Source organism: Wolffia australiana, chromosome 1 (assembly GCF_029677425.1).
Source record: "Wolffia australiana isolate 7733 chromosome 1, ASM2967742v1".
Classification (NCBI taxonomy): Eukaryota; Viridiplantae; Streptophyta; class Magnoliopsida; order Alismatales; family Araceae; genus Wolffia; species Wolffia australiana.
This window is the reverse complement of record NC_135835.1, coordinates 3,409,268-3,426,144: the sequence shown is the minus strand read 5'-3', so window position 1 is coordinate 3,426,144 and position 16,877 is coordinate 3,409,268. Positions and strand designations below refer to the sequence as shown.

General features: G+C 40.8%; 1 protein-coding gene across 2 annotated transcripts; it reads right to left on the bottom strand.

The window, feature by feature from the left end:
• Nucleotides 1-2,848: 2,848 nt before the first annotated feature.
• LOC144713571 (NEP1-interacting protein 2-like) lies at nt 2,849-4,908 on the bottom strand. Of its 2 annotated transcripts, XM_078588297.1 has the most exons (6): nt 4,467-4,908; nt 3,764-3,833; nt 3,567-3,656; nt 3,381-3,446; nt 3,166-3,279; nt 2,849-3,078 (listed from the first exon to the last, which is right to left on the bottom strand). In XM_078588297.1, the coding sequence occupies exons 2-6, from the start codon at nt 3,803-3,805 to the stop codon at nt 2,941-2,943; spliced, it is 450 nt and encodes a 149-aa protein (XP_078444423.1). In that variant the 5' UTR covers nt 3,806-3,833; nt 4,467-4,908; the 3' UTR covers nt 2,849-2,940. The 2 variants fall into 2 exon arrangements, with proteins under 2 accessions (XP_078444423.1, XP_078444345.1); XM_078588219.1 differs by having other exon boundaries at nt 3,567-3,833.
• Nucleotides 4,909-16,877: the final 11,969 nt, after the last annotated feature.

Genomic DNA, 16,877 nt, shown 5'->3' with positions numbered 1-16,877 from the left:
GGTGGCTAATCCATGAGAAATGAGTATCCCATTTGACAATGAATTTTCGGATGTACATATCAAAACAATCTTGGACACAGTAACTTATGTACATAAAAATATCAACACTAATTGATTATCACTGAGTTAAGTCAAGGTGTGGTAATCTTCTGCCTGTTTTTCACACGGTGTTAAGAAAATACGAATAGCCCCTTCCCAGAATACCAGATGCGAGCAGGTTTTCCTTGCCATTCCCCCCTAGCGCCATGTCCTCCGCCAAATATGCATAAAACCTTCATCTTACAGATGCCCCAGCACCTGGTGTTGGACAATGAATCTTGACTTAGTTAATTTAGGAGTTGGTTATTTGGAATAAGTCAACAAAGAACAAGTCAGCATGGTATAGGCTGATGTGGAGGCAGGAGTTGAGTTCAAGGAGAGCAGAACACTGAGTTTCTTGGAAGACCAAGTAGATGGACATGTGTGTGGCCATGCTGAGTTTAAATCCATAAGCAATTATGGGGGAGTGCATATAAATATGTATGTGTTCTATTGTTGTTGTATGCTGTGTGCATCAAGGTTCCTTCCTCTCACAAAGTGTTCTTTCTTCTTGTTTCTCTTTGTGAGATCAAGAGAGTGATAACTTAAATCATTTTTCTCTGTGTGAGATCAAGAGAGTTGATAATAGCAGCGGCTTAGGATTCTGACAGCATGAGATGGCACATCCATGGGCCACTAACTGCCGGTCGGCCTCGTGACGAGTTATTTTGACAAAATCTCTAAACCCAATCTTTAGCACCAGTGGTGTGAAGAAACTATCAGAGAAAGAATAATTTGGCACAAGGTCAACCAGTTAGATCGGAAAGGCGGTGCAAACTCTCCTGCAGTCATCAGTTGCTTTTTTTCCGAGGGAGCTGAAGACTTCGTCCAAGCCAAGAGGCCACCCCACTGCTTCATTACTAGTTTGTTAAACGCCACCAGCTGAGCAAAAGTCAACACTCTTAATTTTTGTTTATCAACTTGCCAAAGAAACGGTTTGCTAATTCATTTGGAATCATCCCAGGCGGCTAAGAACTTTATATTTATCTTTTACGCGCCATCTGTGAATTTTAGATTTATCTTTGCGGCGCCCCTACATTTGCAGAACCACTCTTTTAATGAAACATGGATTAGACGATTCTCTCAGTTGACTACGCCCGAGCAATAATTCATCCAAAAGGCCTGAAAGAGTAAATCTAATACTGCATTATCCTCCCAAGCCATCAGTACTGTTAAGGAGTCAGCAGCAAGTGCGCGCTAACTCGCCCAAATCAGAGGGCAGCCGAATAGGGACTAATCAAGGTTAATTAGTAATGAAATAAATAAATATCATATACTCGTTAGAGAATTAGTGGCTAGGATCTAATATAGGTTCAAAGATAGTTTAGGATTAAACATAGAGGGCCATGATTAAACCTAGAATTTTAGGATGAAATCGTAGATAGAGGGAGCACGAGATCGACTCAACGATCGAGATCAGTGCACCCACTTTATTATAATGGTCAGGATTTAATAGATCCGTTATAACAGCAAAGACTGCGGCACCGATCAACGGTGGTTGATTAGTGCACCCAAGTTAGTTATAACGGTCGAGATTAAATCGACCTATTCAAATATATAACCTTTGTATTTGTTACAACGGTTATATAATTAAAATGGTAACTTTCTATTTTACGGCTATGATATTACACTATAAATATTAAACCCATGTAAGCTGAATGATTTGCGGAATACAATGATTTAATCTCCATCTCTCTTCTTGGTGCCTTCTTCTTTCCTCTCTTCAATTCTTCTACCTTCTCTCCAACCTCTGTCAGAAATTCTTTTCAAGTACGAGTTTTCGTTTATTGGGCGCATTTTGACAACTGCTGCCCCGTGGAATATCGGTTCATTGAAAGCTCGGTCTCAACCCTCGGGCAATAAAAAAATTGTTGTTTAATTTTGCAATATCATGCCAATGTTAATGAATAAGCAGCCGGAATCATCCCTGGCGGCGGAACAAACTTTCCTGAACTCGCAAGTTGCTTTTTTTGAGGGAGATAAAGACTTAGTCCAAGCCGACGAGGGGAAAGCCATACTGCATTACTATTGGTTTCTTAAACACTACCAGCTCGTAAAATATTGACAGGCTTAATTTTGTTTATCAACTTGCTAAAGAGTGGGTGCGTTCGTTGATTTCGGCGCCTGTCAATGGATGCAGAAAAGGCGAAGAGGACGACAGTATGCTCTCGGTCTATGGATCCCGCAATAGATGGCAACTAATGCGGCGAACAGATCGTTTCTCAACGGTAAAATTGGTTTTAAACTTTTTACCAACTGCTTAATTTCTTACATCCCCATACCGAACCCTTAAGCGCCTAAACTCTTGTAAGTACGGCGAAGTTGATTTTTTTTCTCAACGGCGGAATATCGTTGTCCCAATAAGCCTTTGTGGTATTGAGAAACCAAGGGTTCTCCTCGACAAGATTAGTGGAAACTGGTTGAATGAGTTGAAGTGTACCTCTGGTCGACCAAAATCAGACCGAAATGAGTTGTAGTGTTTCATCGCTATCCAATTGTTATATTATTCTGTCAAAATAAATATAACAATTGGATAGCGAAGAAAGAATAGAGAAAAGTCACGGATCTCTCTTCCCATGTCTCCGGCCTCGAGGACGGGCAAAAAAATATGCACAAATCCCGACCAGGGACGGGATTGCCTAGGGATCATTTCTCTAAGAAGGGTAAGGATGGCCTTCAGAAGTTCTTTGGGTATTCAGCTCATCTACAGAATCAGAATGACGTTACATGTTCTAAAAGGACCTCTTGCGTGCCAAAGTTTTGGCTCGAATGTCGTATTTATTTATCACAAGATAGGAAAACTTCATTGCACATTTTTTTGCGTTTCATCAGGCACCATCAAGTACAAGTTTAGTCTGAATCTCAGCACGAGGGTGGCAGGGCCTCGTTCTTGCACATTGGGCAAGCATTGGCTCGCGTACGCCACCTTGCAACGCATTTGGTGTGGAACTTGTGGATGCACGGCAGTGTCGCCACCTCTTCTCCTATCTCATAGTCTTGCTGCGGCATCAGTGAGAGAGACATGTGGCAAGAAAACATATTATCACGAAAGAAACGCAAAGGAAAATGCATGGTTATTCTTTGTACCAAGCAAATGGAGCAAGATTCCGCATCTTTTCCGCGGACGGGCGAGTAATTTACGGTCCATAGAAGCCGCAGGATGTCTTCTTCCGTCAGCCCAGAGCCGGCTACTCTTTTCACCTGGAGCAAGAACACGCGTCAACGGGGGAAGACCTGATTGCAGCACACGAGAGAACGAAGGCATCCCGATTAAAGAAAAATACGCATCGTGGGTCTCTTGCCTGAGAATGTTGACCTATGTATGTCGGCGGCAGAGACGCCGGGATTCCCTCGATATGGATATTCTCCTGCATAGCAAACATACAAGCCAAGAAACATTAATAGATAAATACATAGTTTACTCAGACATCTGGACCGCCATCAAGCTGGAAGAGATCTTTCTTGAGATGGCAATGACGGACGCTCACATCGGCATGGGCTATCCTCTGCGCACGGCGATGGCTGAACACGCCTGTGCTTCTGTGCCCAGATCCCCCGTTTGCCGCAGTGAAAAGCCGCTGCAGGATTTGCACTCCCAGACAGAGCCACCAAGGAAGCCAAGTTAAAAAAAGAAATCCCAGGACGAGCGATCCCATTAAAGTAATGCTTGGACAGAAATCCCGACATCGATCTTCAGATCTACGCTCACGCCGCTTCTCACGCCCATGTAGATGGTGCAGTCGTCTTCCTAGGGGCTGAAATAAATATCATTCGGACGTCGATAAACAAGAGGAATTAAAAAGGGTATGCGGGTTAGGATGAAAACTAAAACTGGAAAAGGAAATGGGTCGCGGCCAGCTGGACTATCCTCTTTCGTGATTGGACGATGAGAAATATGTAAAACTAAGAGAACAAGGTTCTGCCACGCACGTGCGTGAGAAGCCCTGCTCCATGGCACTCGCCGAAGCAGATGGATGTCGTTTATCTTGGTCTGAACTTGATGTCGTTCTCCCGACGACCGGGAGCAGGTATCAACTCAAGAAAGAATAGAGGAAGAAGAGATGGGGGAGAAAACGTAGAGAGGGAAAACTGAGAGAATATGAATTAGAGCGGACTGCTTGAAGACATGGAAACGGGAGACAAGGTGAAGATTAATATCCGAAGCTTAACCGTTTCCCATAATTAACGCTCGGGAAGACCGCGCTCTCCTCCTCAAGTGTGCAAACAGAAAAAATGGCGCCGAATTTCTCATTTTGAATGAGTCAGGAGTCTATGAGCCGGTGTTGTAACTCGTTGAAGAGAAACAACGACCCAAGACGCTACGGTGAAATGCGGAATCAACTCGGACGTGATAACTGTGTCGGCGTATAGAGACAGGAAACAAGAACCTCTTTACGTCACCGGCGTGACGTCAACGTGCAAGGCTCTTGGTGCAGGGCAACGACTTCTCGTATGGTGCTGCGGAGCAACTCCTCAAACTCCGAAGACAAGGGAGCGGCCACCAAGGAGTGATGAAGACAAACCAAAGGAGAGAGAGAGAGGAGAAGAGAGGAAGAGACAAGAAGAATGAACAGAAAACTCATATGCCTTGCATTTCAGAATAGATTTGCCCTCTATATATAGAGGGCCAATTACAGTTTCAGGGAATTTGAAAGGTCTGGAATATGAAAAGCCAAGAGCCTTTTCATATTCTCCAAAGAAGCCTCTTCATATTCCCACAAAGAGACAAGAGGAGGGGGGTTAAAACTTTTCAACTCCCCCTTCCTTTATTGGGGTTTGACTAGTCAAGCCCTCCCCCTTCACATTCCCGTAATGGGGGGGCTGACACACCCCAACAGCCGGCCACATTTTTCATTCGCCTACAGCTATATTGGGCTGTTGGATATGTTTTTCGCATGGTTTTGTCATATGTTGAAAGGCCGTTTTAATTTTTTTAGCCATCGACGAACGTGATTATCCAGTGTTAATTAAATATACCATCCAGTGATTATCAGAGCATTGTTGAAAATGACGTCGCCGTTAGCGTTGTGTTAACCTCTTATTATTTGCTTCCGCATCAACCGATTTCGTTGATATCGTTGCATTCTGACTGGGAACCGATGAGTAAATAGTGAGAAACCACAAAATAATGCATAAAAGTCAAATGATGACTTAGGGATTCTAAAACTGAAATAATAGGGGCCATCTCCTCATTACCAATACGAGGCGGCACTTGCATTACGAAAATGGCCAGCCTACTCCAGCTCAAGCCAGCCATACGTTTGTTTATTAGGATATATATAATCTATTGGCCTTGCAAGGGTAGGGGGTTAGACCTAACAGGTACTAACTGAAATTAAGATACGAATTAAAATATTTTTATTAATTCGATTTCCATTCGATTTTACCTTGGCCTTGCAAGTTCAGCGGATGTGCCTGACACCAACTAAGTCGAAGATTTACTGGTCTGCCATCTGGTTTTTCTTGGTGGCGTTCCGTTATGTCTATAAATTCACATTACAAATTTAGTCAAGAAATCTCAACTAGTACTAAAGGTTCGGTCTTAGTATCAAACACAAATCTTTAGTCATCCTATTGTGTCATGAATTCATATAATTTATTTGTGAATCTGGTTGAAATAAGTCACACTAGAAGAGTGTTATTGATGCAGGACGGCCATATGGATGCGGGTCCACAGTCGATTGCTAGAGATTTTGGATGATCGTTGACTTCTCCTTGAGTTGACCATTGATTCTTCCTTAAGTTGACCATTGACTTGACTTTAACTTAGCCGTTCACTGGTTTAGCGAATGGTGTGGGTTAGACTACCCCAAGAGAAAAAGATTTTAGAGAGAGAAGAGAGGGAGAATGGAGTAAAGAGATAGAAACAATAGGGGGAGATTGTGATAGATAGAGAGAGATGGCGAGAGAGAACATTAAAGAGAGGGAGAGATGGCAAGAGAGAATGCAGCAGAGAGAGAGATGGCGAGAGAGAACGCACTAACAAGAGAGAGGTGGCAATTAAGAGATAATGCAATAGAGATGGAGAAACCGAGATGAGATATAGTGATAGAGAGAGTGTCCCAAGGGGGAGAAGAGACAAGGTAAAGAGAGAGATTGTGCGATTCAACGAAAGAGGGGGAAGTGACAGAGAAACAGTGAGCGATAGATAAAGAGCAAATTTCCCATCTTAACAAGGAATATTTAGGATCTTATAGATCCTTATAGGGGAAGGTGAAAGTGATGACAATATATGTGCTCGACAAGCCAATCACACATTCCACATCTCATTCAATGTTCATTAATAGAACATATTCATTATAGTGTATGTGTGATGCTTATAATGAAGTCCATGAATAAATGATCTGACTTAGTAAATTATGGATTGAAGCTCTAATTTTTATGAGCAGTAAATACTATGAGATATGTTCCTAATGTCTTGAGAAGACAAAATGGAGAAGACAGATTGAAACTCAAGGGTTAGATAAAATGGAGTGTTCATTGATGTTCAACTGATAGGATGTCTAGATTTCAAGTTATGTTTCTATAATAATGAAGTATAACCTATTGAAAAGTTTCAAAGCAGGTCCACTTAAATTTTGATGACAAAAAGAGAGTACATCACTTAGTGAATTATGATGTGATCGTAATACGGAGATCGCTAGTTTTTAAGTATGTGTTCTAAATATTCTTATTTGAATGATACACGAGAAGGACATCAAAGTATCCGGATAGTATAGTGCTAGCTAGCCTCACCCACATGATGAGTATTACTGTTTCCGTAGCCATTAGTGTACTTAGGATTGAAAGTGGGTGATAATTAGTGGAAAGAGTTCACTGAATTGATCCGTACGAACCCCGTATGGTATTATACCAAATTGTCAATCAGGTTGATTCACATCACGGTTGTGTAAGTGGTCCTTTGGCTTCAGGCACAAAAGATGTATTGTGGATGGACAATTGTACTTTGACAATGACCAACATGTCCCTAATCATGGGATTCTTAATAGTCTAAGTTCAAATGCATCAAGAAGTTCACGAAGAAAATTGAGTGGTAAAGATGGGATTATCCACCATCAATATAAGAGGTTACTAATAACTTGGAAATTACAATGTTTAATTCATGAAGATTACATTATATTTATGTGTTTTAATGGCCATATTTGCATGTCATCATTTATAAACGGAGATAAATAACTTACACTTTGATTTTGTTATTTTTTCTAATTTTTTAGTATTTTTTACATGGTATTTGAATACTTGGCTAAAGGTTGGTAAGGGTTTTTTAAACTAATTTTCTGGAATTTGTCTATATTTTTTTTATATAATTTTTTGACCAAGATTTAGCCAAGAAATGATCTTATGAATTCAAATAATACATATTTTATTTATTTGTCATTTTATAATATATTTATATTTATATCACGTGGCATCCACATCATTCGCCTGAAGTTCGGGCGAATAAGTGGGTGCATATTTTTTTATAATAATAATAATGAGAGAGAGAGAGAGCATTATTAGCTCATTATGGCATCGCAATGCGCAATGCCATAATGGGCGAATGATTGTTTAAAAAGACAACGTGGCACGGGCGGCGAGGTAAAGTAAGATTCATTTTTTAGTTAACTCTTTCCTACAATTAATGCACGCAGAGAATTAATCTCCGCGTGCATTTATTAAACGATAATCTACCTTGTACCACAGTCGGTTAGCCGCATTAAATGCACGCGGTTACCGACACACGTGCATTAATAAAAAAGGGAACCTTTGTGTTATATTTACTACACCTTGTAGTCGATTCGCCACGTGCATTTAATGCACGTGGCTAACCGATTGCGGTACAAGGTAGATTATTGTTTAATAAATGCACACGGAGATCGATTCTCCGCGTGCATTTATTAAACGAAAGAGTGTAAATACGTCATTATTTGGGCTTTTAAACTTATACAATAAACTTTTTAAATACCCTTAATCACTAAATAATACACATATAGCAAGCAAGGGGTCAAACCACAGGGAGGAACTAAGCAAGAAGTTTTATCCAATTTTAAATAAGTTAATTCAAGAATGAACTAATTTTGCACTTAATAGACTTTATTTGTGTTTATAAATAATCAAAATTAAGTAGATTTTTGGTCAAGACACCCAAGATAGGATAATTTTAATTATAAGATCAGATTACTTTGGATTACTAATTTCCCAATTATGATAGAATTTTAAGACATTTTTTATGTATTAAAATTGGGAATTAATAATCAAAGAGGGGATTTTGAAATTGCACTTCAAGATGGACGAATTTTTGGATGAACTTTTATATTTAGGTTTTTTATATATTGAATTAAATTTCCAAACAGTCCATTTTGAAATCTAGAGAGAGAAAATAGATGAATTAACCTAAAGAGAGAAAGTGAAGAATTTGGGGGACAAGTGAAATCCGACCTAATTTAAAAATCTAAAATTTCAGAATTGTTCCAAATCTATTTAAAACTAAAGATTAAAAGCTAGATCTCGAATCAAAATCAAAATGCAATGCTAATTTGATTTCAAAACAACTTCAAGGGCATGTGTATTTCGCCCATGCCTTGTCGTTTTAGAATCGTTCAAGAAGAAGTTCAAAACACAAATTAGAAACTTACAATTTTCAATGATGAATTCAGATTTGTCGACTTACAAAGAAACTCATGTGCCTTCCTTGCCAAATCCTTGGGGAGAGCTTCAAAAAGTGATTTTTTGCCTTTTTCCAGACCTCTATTTAAAGATCCAACCATATGGATCATAGAGGGGTAAAAGACAAACATGTCCTCAAAATTTCAGCTCAATCGAACGCCTAGATATCAAGATATCATCATTTTACTGAGGATTAATCTTGGCCGTTGGATCTCTTTTACCTCTCTTAAAAATGGCATTTTCTGATTGGTTGGTGCCTTTCTCATTTCCCCATTCTCGGATTATGTTCTGACATGTTTTGCGTGCTTCCACAGTGCGCAATCATTGGAGAATGATTCTGCAATTGAATGGAGGAAAATGCACCACGTCGCGCTCATGTTTTCGTTTTTATTAAAAAATCAGAAAAAGACAATAGGAGGTAAGCTTACCGTATTTTTAATGTATGTGGAATCGATTGCCGCGTGCATTTAATGCGCACAGCTACTCAATTCCGCATATGAGGAATCTATTGACTTTAAAAAGATAAATGTGAAATGGATTATTAACGGCACGTGTGTCATTAATGCACGCCGCTAACTGACGTAGAATAACCATACGTTATAAATGCACGGGGAGATCAATTCTTCACGTGCATTTAATACAAGAAAAGTTAAAAACAACAAAAAAAACATACCTTTTCCTCGTCGCCCATGCCTTGTACTTTCATTGTATCATGATTCACTCATTATGGCATCGCGATGCGCGATGCCATAATGAGCCAATAATTTATTAATTTTTTACTTTTAATCATTCGCCCGAATTTTTGGGCGAATGACGTGGACACCTCCAATTTAATATATATACAATCATATTTAAATATGGAAAAATTATAAAAATCATTTCTTTGAATTCTAAAATCATTTCTTGGCTAAATAATTGTCAGAAAATTATAAAAACAATATGGGAAAAATTCCAGAAAAATAGGGAAACCCGTACCAACCTCTGGCCAATTATCTAATGCCCTGAAAAAATTATTTCTTCAATGCAGTGAGGTTAAATACCATGTAACGAATACTAAAAATTCAAAACAATCAGAAAAATCATAATGTAAGTTATTTATCTCCATTTATATATGATAACATTCAAATATTTCCATGAAAACACATTAATGTGTAATGTAATATTCATTAATTAAACATGATAATTTGCAATTTATCAGTGTCAAAACGCAATCCGAGAATGGGGAAAACGAGAAAAAAAAGCGCCAACCATTCAGAAAATGCCATTTTTTAAGAGAGATAAAATAGATCCAACCGTGATGGAGGACCATCCAATTGAATGTGCCCAGACCCGTCGTCAGCCCAGTCGCGGAACCCGAGCTGATGTGAAGAATCCACAATTCCACTATCATGCTTGAGAAGCGACATCGTCGTCTCGATACGTGTCAATTACTTCTAGATGTCATTTTCCTGTTTTCTGTTTTCATCGTTGATGGACTGATGGGAGGCCCCTCCTGCACGAGTACCAGCCTCCTGAATGTTTTCTTTATTTGAATTTGATTTAGTGTCCTCTTTAGGGGAAGAAAACCTTGTTGGGTTTCTCTTCTCCTAAAGAGTCCTCTTAAGGGAGGCTCAATGGGCTCTCCCTTAAGAGGAGGGCTCAATAGGGCCACCTCCCCCACAATTGCCACTTCCCTAGTATAAGAATGGAAGAGTGGACGTGGAGAAAGGAGGAAGTCATTTGAAGATTTCAGATCTGAAGTTGGTTGACAGTTATCCTCAATTGAGTGTTTTGTATTGTTTTCTTTTGAAAGTTCTTCATCTTGGTTTTCTTCATCATGGCCCCTATGGAATGCTGAATTGCTGATTGATCAAGGAGGAGCGTTGGCAAAGAAAAGACATTCCTTGACCGCCGGATTCAATCATCCTTAGCCTTTTGCGAATTCATCAACTGATCGGTTATCTTGGTTCTATTTCCCCATTCTGAACAAGAAGAATACGCCGCATAAGAAGAAGAAAAGCCTTTTCATCCCATCGTTATTGCAAGGAGAAGGAGAATTTGTAATTTTCGGCCACTTATTGTCGCTGATCCCTCCACATGCAAGCATCTGAACTTTCTTTTACTGGGTGGTTCATAGGCCGATTTGGATCAGATTCAATAGGAAAGCTAGGCGGATTTGGTATCAGTGCACCACGCGGTTGATTTGTCTCAATTCATTATTCCGCTGATTCGACGTTCTATTGGAGAACCAAAGTAGAAAGGCATCGTGAAGAAAAGATTATGTTTGCCATCTTGTACTTGTCCCCCTTGTTCAAATCGAGTCAAAGGAAATCAAGCTTCTTAAATTCCCGTCGGAAACATCTCGTTGTTCTTTTCCTGATTCTCTTCACCAATCTCGTTGCTCATCTTCTTGCCTCTCAAATTCTGCTGGAGCTGTGATGATTCTTTCATTGTACTCTTCCGTCAGCTTGGGAATCGAGATCCTTTCCTTACCCATTCAATATTCCTCATGCGTTAATTTTTTTCTCTTCGGATTTCTCCTCGTGATCAAATTCTGACCGCCGATTATGAAATCTTCTTCTTCTATTGTGCCCTATGAGTACCCTTGTGAGCCCATCATTGGATTTCTCCTTGCCTGCCTATCATCGACGGCTCTACTTGACCCCATTCCTATTATTCTCAGCCTCTATTTCCTTGATATCTTGAACGAACACTGGATTCCTTCCAGTAGATGTTCCATTTCCTCCCTGGTCGGTTCACCCTTGGAGAACGTTTACTTTGACTGACCCCCCCATTTTTTTGTCTCGCTTGCATTTCACTTGACAAGTCTTTGAGTGTGGAGGACAATCAATATCAAGTCGACAGCTACCGCAAGCTTACCGGGTTTTAACGAATGATTGCCAACTCATGCATTATCTCAACGTGCTTAGTTCTACATCAACATTGACTCTCTATTTCCAGTGCATTGGAACAATAGGTATCCATTCAATCTCCCCTTTATTTACAATGTTAATTTCCTCTTTCAGTGCCGGTTACAACTGTTGCTCTGCCTAGAGAGAATTGAATGTATATTTAGGTTAGCCACCGAACACTATGTTAGTTAATTTTTCTTGACGGTACTTGATCATTTCATACTCGTTGAAAGTGTGGACATTATTTGACGAAGAGCGTCCCCCACCATGTCGGTCCCTTCGATCTGGTTACTTGGATCATTGGGAGCTTGATCGTGACTAAACCCGTCTTGTGTCCTCCAATTGTTCTACGTCTCAAGTCATCGCCGATCTTCGTATTTCTTGTTAAAATTTACTAAAATCATATACATCAATTTCTGGTTATCGTTTTGCATTTCGAGCCAACCTTCTGCACGTCATACAAAGTGTCAATCCTGACCGTTGTGTTACATCAAACAGCCCAGATTAATCCTCAATAAAACGATAATATCTTGAGGTCTAGATGTTCGATTGAGCTGAAATTTCATAGGGCATGTTTGTCTTTTATCTATCTATGATCCATACGGTTGGATCTTTAAATAGAGGTCTGGAGAAAGGCAAAAAATCACTTTTTGAAGCTCTCCCCAAGGATTGGGCAAGGAAGGACACATGAGTTGCTTTGGAAGTTGACAGATCTGGATTCATCATTGAAAATTGTAAGTTTCTAATTTGTGTAATGAACTTCTTGAACGATTCTAAAACGCCAAGGCATGGGCAAAATATACATGCCCTTGAAGTTGTTTTGAAATAAATTAGCATTGCATTTTGATTTTGATTCAAGATCTAGATTTTAATCTTTAGGTTTAAATAGATTTGGAACAATTCTGCATTTTTAGATTTTTAAATTAGGGTTGGATTTCACTTATCCCCCAAATTCTTCACTTTCTCTCTTTAGGTTAATTCGTCTATTTTCTCTCTCTAGATTTTAAAATTGACTGTTCAGAAATTTAATTCAATATATAAAAAATCTAAACATAAAAGTTCATCCAAAAAATCATCCATCTTGAAGTCCAATTTCAAAACCCCTTCCTTGATTATTAATTCCCAATTTTAATACACAAAAAATGTCTTAAAATTTTATCATAAGTGGGGAGTTAGTAATCCGAATTAATCTGATCTTATAATTAAAATTATCCTATCTTGGGTGTCTTGACCGAAAATATTAAAATCAAAATTAAGTTTCTACTTAATTTTGATTAACTATAAACATAATTAAAGTCTATTAAGTGGAAAACTAATTCATTTTTGAATTAAATTATTTGAAATCGGAAAAAAAATCTTGCTTAGTGCCTTCCTGTCATTTGATCCCTTGCTTTCTATATTCATTATTTAGTGATTAAGGTTTATTATAATTTTTATTCCATAAGTCTAAAAGCCCAAAACAACGACGTAATTACACATCATTTTTAGGCTCATTAGTTACAACTCAAGGAAGATGAAACAATGAAGTCCTTGGCCAATAGAGTAAAGTACTAGAGAAGAATTATCCGATGATTTCCAATCGAATCAGTACTAACTCGGATGATCGATTATGGTTTGGCAGTTTACCATTGCCTATGTCGTCCAAGGAGCGTCAAATGGACAAGGGACTATACATACATAGTAACCAATGATGAATAGGTTCCATCAATGATTCGATACACACTCATTTGTATGTTCTAGAGCACGAGGTGTAGCTTGGCACCCCACTTATGGGAGACTCAACCTAGCGATTGGGTTTAATCGGCCTAACATTAATTAATTTGAAAGGCCAATAAAGGATATTGACTGACTGATACATGACTCGTTAACTTGACTGATACATGGCCCTAATGGGTCATGATGGAGCGCACCAGGCCACTACATCAGAAAGGTCTTTGGTGTCCGTATCTTCATCATCAACGACCCCGCCAGTTTGCGGCTAGCCCAACCGGCATGCCAAGGCACGAGCAAAGACACCCCGGTTCAAATACCGTGGATGATGCACATCCGTATTTTTGCTATTTTAATTTTTGTTGGTACATGCTCGTTCAATCTGTCATTTGACCATATTCACATGTTCTTGTTTGTTGTGTCTATGTTTGTTGGGTTGTGTTCGTATTAGGCTTATGCCTTGTCACTATGTGTCATCATGTACATGCATTGTGTTTCATTCACTTCTTCATTTTGTTTAATGAAAGGGGCCCATGTTGTAAGGGCCCCATAGTGGACCCTATTGTAAGGCTCCATGACAACACATATATCAGGTCATGATGTGTGCCCTGAAGACCGAGACTCGTTCAATATTTTATGGAAGGAAGTTTTCATCAAACGTAGTCTCTTGGAGAAGAAAGCAGATAATGAGGAAGAATAAAAGGGGCGAAGAAAAGAGAAGGGGAGACTGATGGAAATATAGGTGGCCGACAAGCCAATCACACATTCCACATCTCGTTCCATATTCATTAATAGAACATATTCATTATAGTGCACGTGTGATGCGTATAATGAAGTCCATGAATACATGATCGGACTTAGTGAATTATGATGAGATCGTAATACGGAGATCACTAGTCTTTAAGCATGTGTTCTAAACATTCCTATTCAAAGGATACGCGAGAAGGACATCGAAGTATCCGGATAGAATAGCACTATCTAGCCTCACTCATATGATGAGTATGGCCGATCCCGTAGCCATTAGTGTGGCGTCACTAAGGATAGATAGTGGGTGCTCTTTAGTGGAAAGAGTTCACTGAATTGATCCGTACGAATCCCTGAATGGTATTATACCGAACTGTCTATCAGGTTGATTCACGTGACAGTTGTGTAAGTGGTCCTTAGACCTCAGACATCAAAGACGTCTTGTGGACGGACGGTTGTACTTTGGCTATGGCCAATGAGTCTCTAATCATGGGATTATAAACAGTCTTAGTTCGGGTGCATCAAGAAGTACATGAAGACGATTGAGTGGTCAAGATGGGATCGTCCACCCCCGGTATAAGAGGCGATAGCTGAAGGAAGACGATGCAATGAAGTCCTTGGCCAAGGCAGTGAAATATCGGAGAAGAGTTCTCCGATGATTTTCGAATGCATCAGTACTAACTCGGATGACCGATTAGGGTTTGACAGTTGACCATACCCTAAGTCGTCCAAGGAGCGTCAAGTGGATGAGGGATTATACATACAAGGTAACCAATGATGAACAGGTTCCAAGAGTGAGTCGATACACACTCATTTATATCTTCTAGGACACGAGGTGTAGCTTGGCACCCCACGTGTCGGAGTCTCGACCTATCGATTGGGTTAAATCGATCTGACATTAATTAATCTATATGATGATATAGTTAATTAATTTGGAAGGCTAATAAAGGTTATTGGCCCACTAGAGTCGTTAACTAGACTGATACATGGGCCTAGAGGGTCACACGCAAATGGTCTTTTGGACGTTGGAAGATATACTTAAGTTTTGGGGGTTTTTATGAAAAATTCCCACTTAGTATAAATAGGGGAAGGCCCTGAACGAAATTCACTCAGGCCAGAATTGTTCAGGGGCCTTTCCCCTTCTTCTCCACTCTCCCCACACCCCCTCTCCATCCTTGATGTGATCGAGAGGACGTAACGATGCCGACGGAGAAAGAATGGGGCTCGTCCACGAGAAGGAGGAGATCTGACGTGCCGAGGGCCACGTGGATACGTCTAGAGGCTGCACACTTGAGCAGCTCAACTCGTCTCGCTCCGGGATCAAAGAAATCACGAGTGAGTTTCGTGCAAAGGTACATCGTTTTAATGGTTTTTGTCGATGCCGTTCGATTCGCAAAAAGAGTCTTCCGCTGCGCATCGTTTTGATTTATTCATCTAGATCTAGGCCTCTAGAACCCAACAGAGACTCCACTGGCCAGGTTGCTGCACACCACCTTCATCTTAACGTGTTGCATGTGCACCCACTCAACCCTCATCGTGTCTTGGGGTCTACGCAAGCATCCGTGCCGATTGGACTACACCCCACCTTGCCTTGCTGACCATTCAACATGGCCTGGTGCACGCGTGTGGGCATGGTGCGCAGACGTCCTTGCGCCTCATGGGCCCTACGCCTGCAACCGTTGAGCCTGCCAAAAACACCCTCCACCGCATAGAGCAAATTGACCCGGCGACCGTTGAGCCCCATTAGAAGGGCCCAACCGACCATGCCAAGTGGCCTGTTCTCGCCAGTGTGTCGTTGGATCCTTCCTACCATAGGCCACATCTGCGACAGTATACTAGTGGAAGGTTGCCCATCAGGTGTCCATGGAGTCGCCTCCTAAGGGTTTGCTAATCCGCTGCGTCCGTGAGTTTGGCCCCCAAACGTGCTTATTGTCTATGCACTAACAACCTCTATATGTTGTCATCATGCGCCGTGCCGTGTGAATCCCTCATTTGGCACTTGCAATTCTGGCCTGACGTATAACTTCATGCATCACGTGTCACTGCCATTCTTACCACCTGAAGCCGCCTATTGCCATAGCGCAACCATGCTTACGTCGCGCCTCACGCGGCCTTCTGTAGTCAATGCCATAGTCAGAAATCGCCACTGCCCCACACGCGCCCGCACTAATGCTGCACTAATGCGCCCTTGTTGACTTGTTATCACCGTTCGTGCTCACGCCTGCACCAATGTCATGCTTTGTGCTATTGCTTTCTTGTGCCAATCACGTCACTCGCACCCAGTTTCCAGAATAGTCACTTGCATCGACTGCCTCTCGGTCGTTTATGTCGATGTGTCTTGATGCAGGATGACGTCGCAGATGTCGCCCTTGTAGTGCCGAATCGATGCTTGGATACCTAAATAGTGATGTCAAACGTGGACGGTGTCATCATCCGACGGATAAACCCTAGCAGGGTATGTAACTACAATGAGATATGATGCATCCTACGCGGTGGTACCTCCAGGCCCCAACTCGATGACGAGTGCCAAACTCTGAGCTCCGAAGGGGTCGCCGGGTGACGGCGACAATGGCCTCTTAAATCTCATCAGAGGAATGACGCCGTCTAAGGCGCCAAACGGAATCAATCTGTAGGGGCTCGCACGTAACAGACGGGCTCAATCGGTACTGACATGACGCTCTAGATCTCGTAGTTGCTCTCAATTCTCTCACCTACCTCGAGCCCAAGCGTGGTAGAAGCAATTAAAAATTATATTGCAGAAGATAGCATAACTAGCTAGCAGGAGAACAACGTACCTCATCCATGTGT

Excerpts from the sequence above, each read along its gene's own strand:
- LOC144713571 (XM_078588219.1), bottom strand. The coding sequence starts at position 3,734 with ATGGGATCGCTCGTCCTGGGATTTCTTTTTTTAACTTGGCTTCCTTGG. Across the intron at positions 3,447-3,566 it reads AGAGGATAGCCCATGCCGAT|GAGAATATCCATATCGAGGG; the intron begins GTGAGCGTCCGT and ends TTTGCTATGCAG. Across the intron at positions 3,280-3,380 it reads ACATAGGTCAACATTCTCAG|GTGAAAAGAGTAGCCGGCTC; the intron begins GCAAGAGACCCA and ends TTCTTGCTCCAG.